The sequence below is a fragment of the Girardinichthys multiradiatus genome, chromosome 5 (genome assembly GCF_021462225.1).
Source record: "Girardinichthys multiradiatus isolate DD_20200921_A chromosome 5, DD_fGirMul_XY1, whole genome shotgun sequence".
Lineage (NCBI taxonomy): Eukaryota > Metazoa > Chordata > Actinopteri > Cyprinodontiformes > Goodeidae > Girardinichthys > Girardinichthys multiradiatus.
Window position 1 is genome coordinate 38,657,614 of NC_061798.1, and position 13,629 is coordinate 38,671,242.

General features: G+C 41.7%; 1 protein-coding gene across 4 annotated transcripts in view; it reads right to left on the bottom strand.

The window, feature by feature from the left end:
* Positions 1 to 3,921: 3,921 nt before the first annotated feature.
* LOC124868590 (zinc finger protein GLIS2-like) overlaps positions 3,922 to 13,629 on the bottom strand; it is a 51,548-nt gene continuing 41,840 nt past the window's right edge. For all 4 annotated transcript variants that reach the window (XM_047366018.1, XM_047366017.1, XM_047366016.1 and 1 more), the window contains exon 7: positions 3,922 to 6,832. In XM_047366018.1, coding sequence (XP_047221974.1) covers positions 6,156 to 6,832 — 677 coding nt within the window. In that variant the 3' untranslated portion in view covers positions 3,922 to 6,155. The remainder of the gene's footprint in view (positions 6,833 to 13,629) is intronic.

Consider the following 13,629-nt stretch of genomic DNA (forward strand, 5'->3'; position numbering starts at 1 on the left):
ACTTTAATTTCTAATTGTAATTTCTATTTTTTTATAATTATGATGTTGAAAGACATGAAAAGTAAAGTAAAGTGATGTATTGTGTCCTTGTATAACATAGTCAAGAAAAGAGTCTTTTTTTTTTTGGAAAACTGAGCTTCTTTAGATTGAGCATTTTCTGGGCTTTCTGAAGGTCTTGTGAAGTTGTTAAAATAATTGTGAATAAAGGTGACATGTCACCTGTTTTTGCTTATATAAATGACTTGTTTATTTCTCAGAAAGCACAAAAGCAAGCTTGTCTTGGACCAGAAAGATGAGATGTAGGATTGAAAAGAATGTGAGTTTGTGTTTCCTTGGAGGAGTGTTTTCCATGTGTTTCCTTTTCTTAGCATGAGATTAACAGAAAGGGATTTTATCTCATCTGTGCAGTTCTTTGTAAGGTATAGATAGTCTTCGGTTCTGTTAGTGTTGAGATTATTGGGCTGTGTGGATCAGACTTGCTTCTTCAGCACATTTCACAGATACTCCATTTGATTGAGATCTCAGCAATGAAGAGGCCAAGACAATACCTAAAACTAGTTTTTGTGCTCCTTAAATCATTTCTGAATCCGTTTTGCTTTGTAGCTTCATTTAAGTTGTGTAACAGAAAATGTAAGGCCACTTTCTTCCATTGTTCCTGTTATAATTTGTGGGTGTTTTGGGTTTTTATTGGTCTGTTTAACAGTTAAGGTTTTGAATCATGTTTCTGTTTATTTTTCTGGTCATGTTTTAGGTCTTGTTCATGTTTTGTCAAGTTTGGTTTTTGGATCTGGTAATGGTTTCGTTTCATGTTTTTCTAGCTCTGTTTCGACTAGTTTGTATTCTTGAATTCCTGTTTTGCTCCAGTCACGTTTGTTCTCTCCTGTCAATTAAGTTTATTTGGTTCACCTGCACCTAGTTGATCTGTCTTGCTTCACCTGGTTCACCCTCCTTAAATACACACCTGTTCAGTCACACATCGCAGAAATATTTTTCATGCTCAAGCTTTTTCAATTCACGCTCATGTCCTGCTGGTCACGTCAAGCCTGTCTTGCCAGCCTGCCCATATCAGTTTTGCGCTTCCATTTATTGTTTTGGTTTCTGCCTCCTAGTGAATGAGTTTTTTGTTATTAAATCTTTGGCACTTACCGTCATGCTGCCTACTAGTCTGTATTCCAGAGTCCTCTATCTCGCAAGCTCTAACAGTTCTATGACCCAGAAAAAATGGGCCATGACCATGCTGGCAGAGCTTAAGATGGTTTTGACCAAACTGTTAAAATACAATCTTAACTTAGAGTGATTTTTTAATAACATAACCGAAACATTTATGACAAACTTGAAAGATAAATTTATAATCAGACCCTGAAGGACAGCATTCACAGTGGTTAAGTGAATTGGCAAAGTGATAAACACTCAAACATCCCTGACCCAATAAGGTTGTCAGTTTAAAGTTTAATGAATCAATGAATAATTGTGTCGTGATTGGAGATTAACCATTGTAAAAACAAAAATGCATGTCTGGAAAGCTTTATGAATATCAGAGGAATTAATATTTAAATTTTTGAGTGTGCTTTTGAAACAACCTTAAAAAATCTAAATTATCTATAGATTTATTTATATTAGAAAATGTGGAACTTGGACTATTGAGCAACACATTTTATTTAAGATGTGTTGTAACTCACAAACATGATGAATTGAAATTCCCACAGTGTCCATTTTTGGTTTTAAATAGGGTTGTCCTGATCCAGTTCCAAGTATCAGATCCGGCTCATGATCAGGTCATTTTTAGGTGTGTGACATCTGAGTTCTTGATATTTATAAAAGAAACTTAATAAAAACTGCTATGCGATTATTTCAATTACAATGGACACGGAAACAAAAAGGAAAAAAAAAAGAAGCAAGAAAGAGAGATGGGTGGGGCAAAAAGGAAAAATGGAGAGAAGGAGAAAAGAATAGAGAGAAAGAAGCATGATGAGATGACAAGATAACACCGTATATAAGATTGCTTTTACACCTGCAGAAACATATATAACAACAGCATTGTTACTGAAAAGTGCATGGTACTAATGAATGCAAGATGTACCTCTTAAGACCAAAGGGGTTTTGTGAAGTTTGAGCTCAAAATAACATGCACAAATTTAACTGCTTTTTTCTGAGAATTGACATACTCTATCTAAACAATCATTATGTTAATAATTATATTTTCAAATGGGAGTGATAATTCTGGCCTTTCTTTGCTGCTGGTTGAATAAAACCTGGGTGGATTGTGACAAAATGTATTTTTTGGAAACTGTGAGCTCTCTGCTTATAGCAGACATGCTGGTTGTTTGTGCAGAATCCACGTGATGAACAGCTGAGAGCAAGTTCTGTGGTTACGTCATTTTGTGGAGTTTGTTTATTTTCTGATTCAGCTGCCTTTAGTTTTAACTGTTTTTGGTGTTTGTAGAAATGGTTTATATCAGCTTTCAGTCAAGATTCTACTATTTCTGTGGATACCACATATGTTTATGTTTAACTAATGGAACTTACAATAAAGAAAGCAGAAGAAAACAGAGGTTAAATTCTGCCCCTATTTCTGGCGGTTTGGCTTAAGATGTTAAGTGGTACCTGCGGCTCAATATATAACATCTGTGTATCTGTTAATACCTAAATCTAAACACCTGTGGGTGTAAGTGTCAGTGCACTTGTGTATATAAGGTTTCTCCATAAAAATATGCAATAGCGAGTGTGAGACAGACCTGCCCCCCTGGACCTGAGACAGACACAGAGGAGATCTGAGCCATAGACATCCAAAGGCCCCCCACAGCAACAGCACAGCCCCAGGGGAACCACCCAGCAGCCACAGTGCTGAAGCCCCAGGGAGCTGCAGCAACGAGCCCACAGGCCCTGCCGGCAGCTGTCTACGCCGGAGCAGATCCAGCCATGGACCCAAAGAGGCGAGACCATGGGGCACATCACTCCCCAAACAGAGGCCAGACAGAGCTAGGGGGCCTGGCAAACAGCCACCAGGGTGAACCGGCCCACACCAAAGCTCCCAGCTCCAGACACCGAGAACCACCAATGCACCAGCGGGCAGAGGCACCTGCCACCGGCAGGGAATGTGGCGGGGAGGAAATAGGCCCCTCAATTAATGGGGGGTCTAAACTGATCCAGGAGAGGGAATAGGCTAAGACCCAACTTGACACAAAAACAGGCACACAGTCACAATCACATAATTCCACACTCATACGTACACACAAAAACACTCACACCCACGCACCCAACGTAAAGACTCACACTTCCTATACAGGTTCCAATACCCCAGAGGGGCAACCTGACCCTGGCACCAGGAGGTAGTCCCCTTCCTTTCAGGGTGGAGACAGGCATTAAAGTAGTGACTAAATATGGATGTTAGTCTAACATTTCAGCAAACAGCTTTGAATGATAACGACTTCGGCAGGAGGAAGTCATGAGTATATAACATCTTTTCAAGATATATAGGTTCACTCTAAATAGGTTTGGGACAAAGCTAGAGAAGTTGCCAAGACAATGATACTCTGCAGCTCAGTGGAGATGTAATCATGTGGGACACTCCAGCAGAAAGGGCATTGATTCCAAAACTTGAAAAACAGCCTCCACCGCTACCACCCCAAGGCAAAATAGCATCCTTGTTGTTGAAAGCTTAAGTGGCTGGTCTTCAAATAACGTGTGAACCAGCTTGGGAGCGTGTTCCAACTCATCCCCAAGAGGATCCATTCATAGCATTTTATTTATACAGGAGAGTCCTATGACTGTTTAAGCCATTAAACAATACAAAAATTTGTTGCAAAAACATAATTAAAATGTTATGGCATACAATGTTTCCAATCACTATACTTAACTGCTATGGAGCCATAAAGTACAAAACAAGCTTTTAAGTGGGAGAAGAAAGTGGGAGACAGAAAATTGTGATTTTCTTTCTACATTTTTATTGACATTTATTGGTGGTGTCAAAGTCAGATAATCAACACAGGTGGTGTTGATTAAAAAGTGTTTCAACGAGCCCTGATGTCCAGCTAACATCTGCTGTCAGTAAAAAACAAAGTACACTTTAACACTTGTACACATGAGTAAATCATTTTCAGTTTATATAATTCAGATGAAACACAAGGCACTTTGATATACTGATTACTATAAAATCATGTGCAAAGAGGATAAAAGAGCACAGATACTGGCCGGCTGTGGCCATTGTCAAACAGTTTTTTTGTTTTTTTAAAGAAATCTTATTTTTTCAGCATCTTTGGCAATATCTTTGTTTTAATTGGTGCTTCAAATTATTCCCTATATTTGAAAAAAATAATAAAATGTACTCATTCCATACAGCAACAAACAAGTAAATAACTGTGATAATATTACCAGTACAGTTTGGGCACATTGGCTGGCAGTGTGTGCTGGTTTAAGAAAAACAATACCAAACATCCTAACATGCAGCAACATGCAACTATGCAGATTGTCTTTAATATGGTGTTGGATATTTTCTACACACTGAGGGACTGTGAAGGTTAACTGTCTTTCAGCATCTCATTATCTGTCTATCTCAATATTAAAACATTTACCTGAAGCAGATGTGCACCAACACACACACCTTTGTCTTTCATAATGCTCGGTCATTTAAAGATGCTGGGCCGATCCCGCCTAGATCATTGTCTTTGAATGCGGCAACATATAAGCTTTAAAAAATACTCCTAAATACAGGAGTTAACCATCACCCTACATTCAGTTGGGTCCACTTATTTTATTTTCCTGTTGTGATCTAAAAAAAAGAATCACAATGTCGTCTGTACTATGATGCAGTTTTTGACTCTCCATGATGCAATGCAGTTACAAAATTCAATTCAGAGCTATAAAATAAAGTAAGCAACAAAGCAGCTGAGACCCACAGTAAGAGTACTGCTTGGCAAGTCAAACCTCTAGTTAACTAGATTATAAATTATATATGTCATTTGATCTTTCGGTATTCTCCAGAGAGCTTATTAGGTTTCTAGTTGTAGGCTGAGGAGAGTTCTCAGGTGTGCTTTTCACAGTCTTTTTGTACTGAACAAAAGCCACGACACCTCTTTAACGTGGCACAGCTGTTGCTGCTGATTTTTGACGTAAAAAGGCTGTGAACCCATTCTCTAACCATACTGATGTGCCGATTAATCTCCAAAGCATCTCATAAGTATTGCGTGAAGCCGCACAATTTCTGATATCGATTATGTTTTTGGCAAAGTGGTGTCACCACCTTTAAAAGTAATTCAAATCTGTTAAATTCGAATGACAATATAATTAGGTAATTGGCGCTAAAAAGGCAGATCTTCAATATGAAATTGTTTAACACCATCAGATAAAATTTATATTTTAGCTGTACTGCAATTATTTTACCACTGTTTTATGAGTACAGAGAGACAGTCAATTTGTCATATTTCTGTGATAAATGTGTTCAGCGATTGAAAGAAAATAAAGTTAAGGAAAGGGATATAAAGAGCTGTGCAAATATTATAAATGGGTGTGGAAAGAATCCATGTAAAATAAAAATGCCTTCAACTTATACATAATTGTGGCCTTTAAGCTAGCTTTAATTATTTTCTGTACACTAACACAGAGCTAGGGACTTTGTGGGATAACAGTCTGGTGTATGATCAACCAGTTATACCAATTAAATGCTAACAATACAGTGCAAAGAACAAGCCTGCCCCCTAAAAATGTCTTATGTTCTTCCTTTTTTTGTCAAATTTAAATGTTTTGGATCATCACACATTTTATTATAAGAAAATGTTATTACATAGAAAATGCAGTTTCCCAATGATAGTTGCATGTATTTGCAGTGAAAATGTATCCAAATCAAGCTGACCCTAAGCAATACATCATTGCTCTGTTGTTCCACCCTTGAAAGCAACAATTGCCATCATACATTTGGTATAAATCACTGTGGAGAAATTTTGAAAGCATTCTTGGTTTACAGCATTTTTCCAGACCTACCTAAAACCTTTGCACAGCACTGTATGCAACTAAATTAATCCAATAATACCAGATTTTTTAAATGTGCAAGCAAGCCATGCTGGGATGTGACTTGGTTCCATTAAACTCTGTGATTCTGTGTTGAGCTTCTTCAGCACTGTGAGCTAAACACTAACACATGTTCACAGTGCCTGTACATCCTAGCTTACCGCTGTTGGTTTAAGGAAAAATGTGTTTGAGGGAACAACCACCCAAGACAAAGGATCCCTCGGTCTGGGTCCGACTCCTACAGACAGGTTAAGAGCCTCGCCCTCTTTTTTTGTCTCATTTTCATCATCCCCCTCAGGCTCTTTTCCTTTCACCTGGCCCAGAGCTCCCAGCCCCAGCATGGATGCAGCCGAGAGTCTGAGGTGTAGCAGCGTGGGGTCAGAAAGGCCAAGCGGCCCAATACCACAGCGCCCTCCTCCACTCATAGAGAAGATTGGTGCTCTATGATGGTCTAACACCCTGGAGTTGCAGAGGGCAGAGAGGGGCAACGATGTTCCGAGACCCCCAAGGAGAGCTGCAGCAGTCCCTGGAAGGATAACGTGCCCCCCACCTACAGAGGGTAGCTCAGTGGTGCTCTGGTGCCCGGAGAACCCCACCCCCATTGCCGTCCGTGGCCGGGTAGAGGGGCCCGACTCCTGGGCCACAAAGTGCCCGTGGGCCTTGATGTGCTTACGTAGTGAGCTGGGATCTGTGTAGCGTTTCAAACAGCCCACCATCTTGCAGCAGTAAGGCTTGTCCACATAATGGGTGCGGGTGTGCTTGAAGCGGTCACTTGAGTTTGAGTAGCGTTTGTTGCAGCCTTCATATGGACAAATGTAAGGCTTTTCACCTAGAAGTAAGAAGAGAAACGGATGAGAGAAGAATGGCAGGAAAATATTGAGGGAAAGGAGGAAATTAGGCAGATGGTGAATTATTCATTTAGTGTGAGACAGAAGACAGAACATGATTGTGGAACAAAATAAATATTGGACATTTTCCAGAGCAACTGTAAACCAATGACTGAATGAATTTCCACACTCAGTTACTTTACAAACTTCAACAAACCTAATAAAAAATGAATGTTTTTCACAAATACAAACCTGTAAGTGTGATGTGTATTCAGCCCACTTTACTTTGACACTCCTAAATAAAATCCAGTGTATTCAACTGCATTCAGAAGTCACCTAATTACTAAATAGAGTTTATTTGTGTGCAGTTCTCTGTATAAATAATTGTTCTGTAAAGTACTCAGACATTTGTTGGAGAACATAAGTAAACGAACAGCATGATGAAGACCAAGAAACACAGCAGACAGGTCATGAATATAGTTGTGGAGAAGTTAAACGCAGGGTTAGCTTACAAAACAATATTCATAGCTTTGAACATATCACAAAGCACTGTTCAATCCATTATCTAAAAATGAAAAAAGTATGGGAAAACTGAAACCCACTAATGCATGGCTATCAAACTAAACAGGCAGGGTAAGGAGAGCATTACTCTAAGAAGCAATGTCATGTTACCTCCGGAAGAGCTGCAAAGATTCACAGCTCAGGTGGTTGAATCTGTCAACTACAACTATTAGGAGAGTACTATAGAAATCTGGTCATAAGAGTCCACGTTTACGTATTGCCACAAACAATGAAGGACACACATCAAAAGTGCAGAAATGAACGTTATAGAGAGATGAAATTCAAGAGTGGAGGAAAACTAACACTGCACATCTGTTAAGGCCCTGGCCGTACATTTTGTTTGGTCTGTGTTTTCGCTTTTTGTTTGTAGGTCTGACTGAGATCTCTTTTATACAGGAGGTCTTTGGGTTCATCCCTGCTGGACTTCTTGGATCCAGCCACGTTCAGGTGCACAGGGCTTACTAACTGGGGAAGATAGTTTGTTGTTTTGGCCTGAGTTCACCTGAAGTCAGTGCTTCTTTCTTTAATGTATGGTCATACGCTCCGTAAATAAATCTTACTCTTTTTTTGGAAAACAGTTCCTTTGGATTTGTGATATGGGGTCTAGGTCGCAACTATCCCCGCTCGGAAACATGGGGCGTGGCCGTATCATCCTGTGCGATCCCTTCATATAGCAGGGACATGGAAGATATTGAGAGTTGATGGGAAGATGGATAGAGCTGAACACAGGCAGTCCTGGAAGAAAACCTGTTAGAGGATACAAAAGACTTGACACTGGGACAGTGGGTCACATTCCGGCAGGACAATGCTGGAATGTACCTAAAAAGTTGTAATGGTAGGATGTTGTCAAAATAAGGTGAGATCTTTCCATGTAATCCATGCAGCATTCAGTAACTGCCACAGTTAACGCCATAAAAGTTACAATAAATATCCTTATATCCTTATGTGTAATCCATTGAATAATTATTAAAATACACAGTTGAAACAGTAGAGTGTGAAACAAGCATGGTCTCATATTCTGGAGCTGAGAGACTGGAGAAGCCTGTGTGGAGCCACATATTATCTGCCACATATTATCTGTCTTATCTTTTGCAAAAATATAAACAACTGTATCCAAAGAAATTATGTATGATTTTACATTCTTTCACATGTATTAAGTGAAATTAGTACTCTTTGATTATCAAGTTAAAAGATGTATGATTGAAATGTGGTTAAGAACTGAGAATTAAAGTAAAAAATATTAAGGTTTGACATTCTCAATCAGCTATATATGAACGAGATATGACATTAATCATTTGTGAAGCATGTATGAAAAGAATTAAGTAATGGTTTTGTAACTGTGTTTTAAAGTAAATACAGAAAGCTGAAGAATAGAATGTGTAATACTGTGTAAAGTTTAAAACTGAGCAGATTAGGGAGAGAACTGTAAGATGACTAGGAGTGACGAGAGCCAGCTGCATGCTGACAGCAAATCTTTTGAAGGCTAATGGGAGGAAGGGAGGATGCGACTACAGACCAGCTGCGTGGCTATTATCGGCATCTCCAAGGCCGAAAAACAGCATCAGAAGGTCGTGATGACCATGACTAAAGTACTGAGCAATAACCAAGGAGCTGAGCAAAGTAGGTTGCGCAATAACTGAGAAGCCTAACAAGGGGCTGACTGGTGAGAGCATCTGCACTATAAAGGCAAAGCTGAGGGAGGGAACGGGGTTGCTTCTTCGCAGAAGAACAGCGGACAAGATCGGACGGAGAAAATAAGCTTGGATGGAAAAGGAACAGAGACACAGCCTCACTGATCGACAGCATTAAAAAGAGGATCAACCCGTGAGCTCAGAAAGGACTGTGCCTCAAGATTAAGAATCTGATTTCATCTAAAGCCTTTTTATCCAGACAACAAAAGTGAACTTGATCAGTGAACAGCTGATTGCACTAAGTTTCAGGCTTCTGGAAGTCCTGAATCAACCTCACTTATATCTCCGGGTTTCCTTCAACTCTTCAGCCTCTGGAAACTACTGTCTTCAGAGACATCAAACAACAAAGATCCTGTTTAACCATCGAAGCCTGGAGTATCAGTGCCTGCCCCTTAAAGGAAAAAAACTGAAGATTAAGTCGTATTCCCTTCAAGAAACCACTTGTTACCAGAAGAAACATCTCCATCAGGTGCATGGATGAGCCTCCGTCTTCAAAGCCTCTCCAAACCCACTAGTTTCAGCATCAGGGAAAGACAGGTTGAGTTTATTGATTCATTTCTATTATTGAAATTATTTTGTGTTGCCGAATTTAAGCTGTTACTGACCCCTGCAAAAGCGTTACTAATTAAAGAAAGCATATAAAATTCTAGTTAAATTGTGGACATTCAATTATTTGAGTCACCGTATTTTTTGGTTTTTCATTGGTGGTAAAAAGTCTTGTTGCCTGGTTCTAAGATATTTTAGGAGGTTTTTATAGGTTGCCTTAGCCAAGTTTGTTAAAACAGGGCCCTTGGGCCTCGTGCCGAGCCACTAAAATTAACCTAGCCCATATACCAAGAGCCAGTTGTAAAATTAGGGAATGAGCAGCCGTGAACAAAACTGACTGCTAGAGGCTAGGCGAGTCATTTCCCGACACCAGCTTAAACAGAACTTTCAGTAAACCTGCTTAGTAAGATCTTTCAGGTTTAGGGAAGTCCAGACCCGTTGGAAGGAGAGCTGGATTGAGCAATCCCTTTAGACATGGGGAAGTAGGAGGGAGGGGTTAGCTCATCGGACAACGAAAGGTGGCGCCCGAACAGGGACCCTGACAGAGATAAAGGGGCCCCAGAAGAAGGATGCTCAGCAGAAGGACGTCTCTGCCTGAGCACCCTGGACTGACAGCCTGAAACGGAGTAAGGTTGTCTGTGACTGATGAGGCCGTCAGTCACAACCCTCGCAGTAACTGCATAGAGTGCAGGTGAGGATAGGGCTTTATTGAGGGTAGACTAACCAGACCCAGACAGTAAAGCTAGTAGCCAAATAGTCTTAATCCATCCCTACTCGAAGGATCCTCGAGAGGCTTTGGAGACGGACAACTCGAGACGACAAAGACATAGCGATGGATGAAGAGATTGAAATGCAGGAATGGACGGAGCGGGGAGCTGAAGGACCACTCCCGTCAACAGAACAACCAACATCAACACAGTTAGAGCTACACCGCTTACCTACCGAGTTGCTGTTAGGTGGGGATGGATATTCAACATGGGCTTCATCGGTAAAGAAAATGTTCTTCAGTTTCAACCAAGAGCAATCGAAAGAAGTACTAGAGAGTCAGCAACATACCACCTCCAAAGAGATGAAGCATACTATTGTTCAGAGATAAGACATGGATATAGACTGGTCATAGTACCATGCCCCAAGGCAGTCCAAAGGAAGACATTAGTCGATGGTTACGGTGGTGGACAGGGTTCCTTGAACTTTGGGGACTGGGGAAACTGGTTTCACTGTACAGTCCGTCCGAAAAATATGACCCGATAGTAAAGATGGTTTCTAGTGAGTCTGGACTGAACGGGTATCTCACAAACCCCAACGCCAGAGCCACGGCAAGGTCGAAAGAGTATGAAATAGAGACCAGAAAGATGACCCAGTTCAAAGAAAAGCTCCGAGCCAACCAAAATGACGACAAAGAGAGTTTGCTTGAGGAGTGTAGTGAGTATGGCAGACCGGATCATAGAAAAGACCACAGAGCTGACTCAGAGATACCAAGTTATGATTTCACGAAAGAAACAGAGAGTGAAGAAGAGGCTAATGAGTCAGAACAAGAGCAACACCAAAGAGAAGCTGAACCCAGCCAAGGACCAACTATTACCCCATACATCACAAGGCCGACGGGTGAAATCCTTCAACAGATTGCTCAGGCCAGACAAGAACTCTGCAAGAGACTGCCAGGCAGGGAGCCCTCTTATTGAGCGCCATAAGGGAAACCTCCAACAGATGGCAAACACCCCAAGCCACAGGGAGCATGACCCCACACAAAGTAAAGTAAGAGGCCTTACCTTCCAATTTGAACAAGAAGCCAAAGAAAACAGTGCCAGTAACCAACTCAGAATGACAGGAAAGATGGATGTCGAAGGAAAAGAGCCAAGAAAGGTTAGTCAGAAGTCAGACAGAGTCATGATGAGGAACGTCCTAGACCTGATGCCCACAAATGCAAGACGAATTTCCTTGCAAAACGGGACTCGACTCTACCAAGTTATCGGAGACCCCTGGGACATAGAGGGAGATGGACTGTTAGTTTTCACAAATGACAGCTTCAAGATCCACAATACCAAATTCAGGAAAAGGTTAAGAGCCCAGGCAGGGGAAGTTTACAAAAAAGAGGTTAGAGAGCTGAGAAGACAAGTGAGCCAGAACAAAGCAAGCAAAGTGCATCTGACTAGTGGGGCTGACCTCACTTATTATGCTGTCATCCGCTCTCCCATTGCCGCTTACAAAAAGGGAGAAGATTTGAAAGAGTATAGAGAGAAAATGTGGGTAGCCCTGGAAGAAGGACTGAATGCTGCCATCAACCATGGACTGAGAAGGGTAACAATATGCCTAGACGGACTGAGATCACATGACCTGCCATGGGAGTCGGCAGAAAAAGTAGCCGTTGCAACAGCACACCATGTAGTCAAGAATCTGCTGACAGATGCCTCACTGACCGAAATAGTCATTGTCACTTCCCTTAGCCAGCATGAGAGTCGGAGGAAGAGAGAGCTGGCGTTAGTAGAAAGGATGGATGAGAAGAAGCCGAAAGATCCCCCTCACTTAGAGATATCAAGAATCCAACAAGGGAACGAAATCAAACCACACCCTGATGAAAAATGCTACCTGCACAAGTGTGAGACCAACTGGGGAAAAGACCAAAATCAGCAAAGAAAGATGCAGCTGCCCCTTCAACCTCCATGCAGGCTGTGGAACGTAGCCTAGCTAATTGCAGCCTTGAAGATCTAGATAAAACAGAGCTGGTTCCAACAAAAGATTTAAAAGCAAAGAAGAAAATAAAACAAAGTCCAGCCCAAGAGGAGCTCCTGAGTCCATTTAAAATGGAGCCCTTGAACCCAGAAAGAGAAGACAGTAAAGTCAGTGGCTCGGAAGAGGAAGAACCATCAGAACAGGAGACCTCTGGGGCCGAGAGTGATGACAGTGAAAGCCTGTTTTCAATCCCAGTGCAGCCGGCAACCACTCACAAGCCACTCAAAGTAGGACAGAGAAAAGGAGAAAAGAAAGCAGTGGAAGTGTTTGACATCTACCGGGTCTCAGAAAGAATGGCCAGAGACCTGACATGGGGGCCGGTTCAAGCGAATGATGGGCGTCGAGCGTACATACCAGAAGCTGGACAGAGAGACTATCACATCCCAGCTGTGTGGGCTGACCGCCTGGAAGACAAAGTCAAACTCAGGGTAAAGCAACAGTTGGGGAATTGGCCAACATCCTAATGATGCCATCCTACCACACCCTAGCAACTTATCAGCCCCTGACCATCAAGTTAAGAACCGCTTATGTAGGAGTTGTGCATGATGTGATGTTAAGAAGACTAAAGAAAGCCACATACAAGTCGCACAAGAGATTGAGCGACAGGTTGATGAGCTGTCAGCCGAGGAAGAAGAGGAAGAACCTCCACTGCCGCCAGCACCACGCTCCACAAGCAAGCCCATAGGGAAAATGTCTGAACAACCCACGGCATCCAGCCCTGACGCTGATGTTTTTCATGAGTACAAAAGATCAAGACCTTAGTTAGAGAGAAAAGATCAGAAGAAAGTAATGAAGATTACATCAAAGATGTGTGGCCGATGATTACCAATGCTACTGAAAGTGACGAAGCTAGAAAATTGTGGCTGAGCCATGTAACAGCACATCCCTTAGACAAACAAGGAGCAGCTCAAAGCCATTATGAGAGGTTGGTGTTGGAAGACATGGATGATGAAGACTCCCAGATCAGAAGAGCAAGACTGCGCATGGACGGAGGTCAACGCCTTTCACCGGTGTGGCATGTGCTTAAGCAAACAATCTCACCAGTTAGGGATGTGAAGGCCCTCCAAGAAGTAACCAAATGGAGGAGAGGAGAGATCGCTTTTGCCAAAATGCCAATGCAGGGTACAACAGTTCCACAGATGGATCAAACAGTAATTTCTTATGATCTGGAGCAGCAGTTTTATGAAGAAAGAAAGAGACAGGACAAGGGGCCAAATCACCAACTAAGGCCAGTGTGAAAGCTCCAGCCAACCCCCCTAACAGACCGCCGC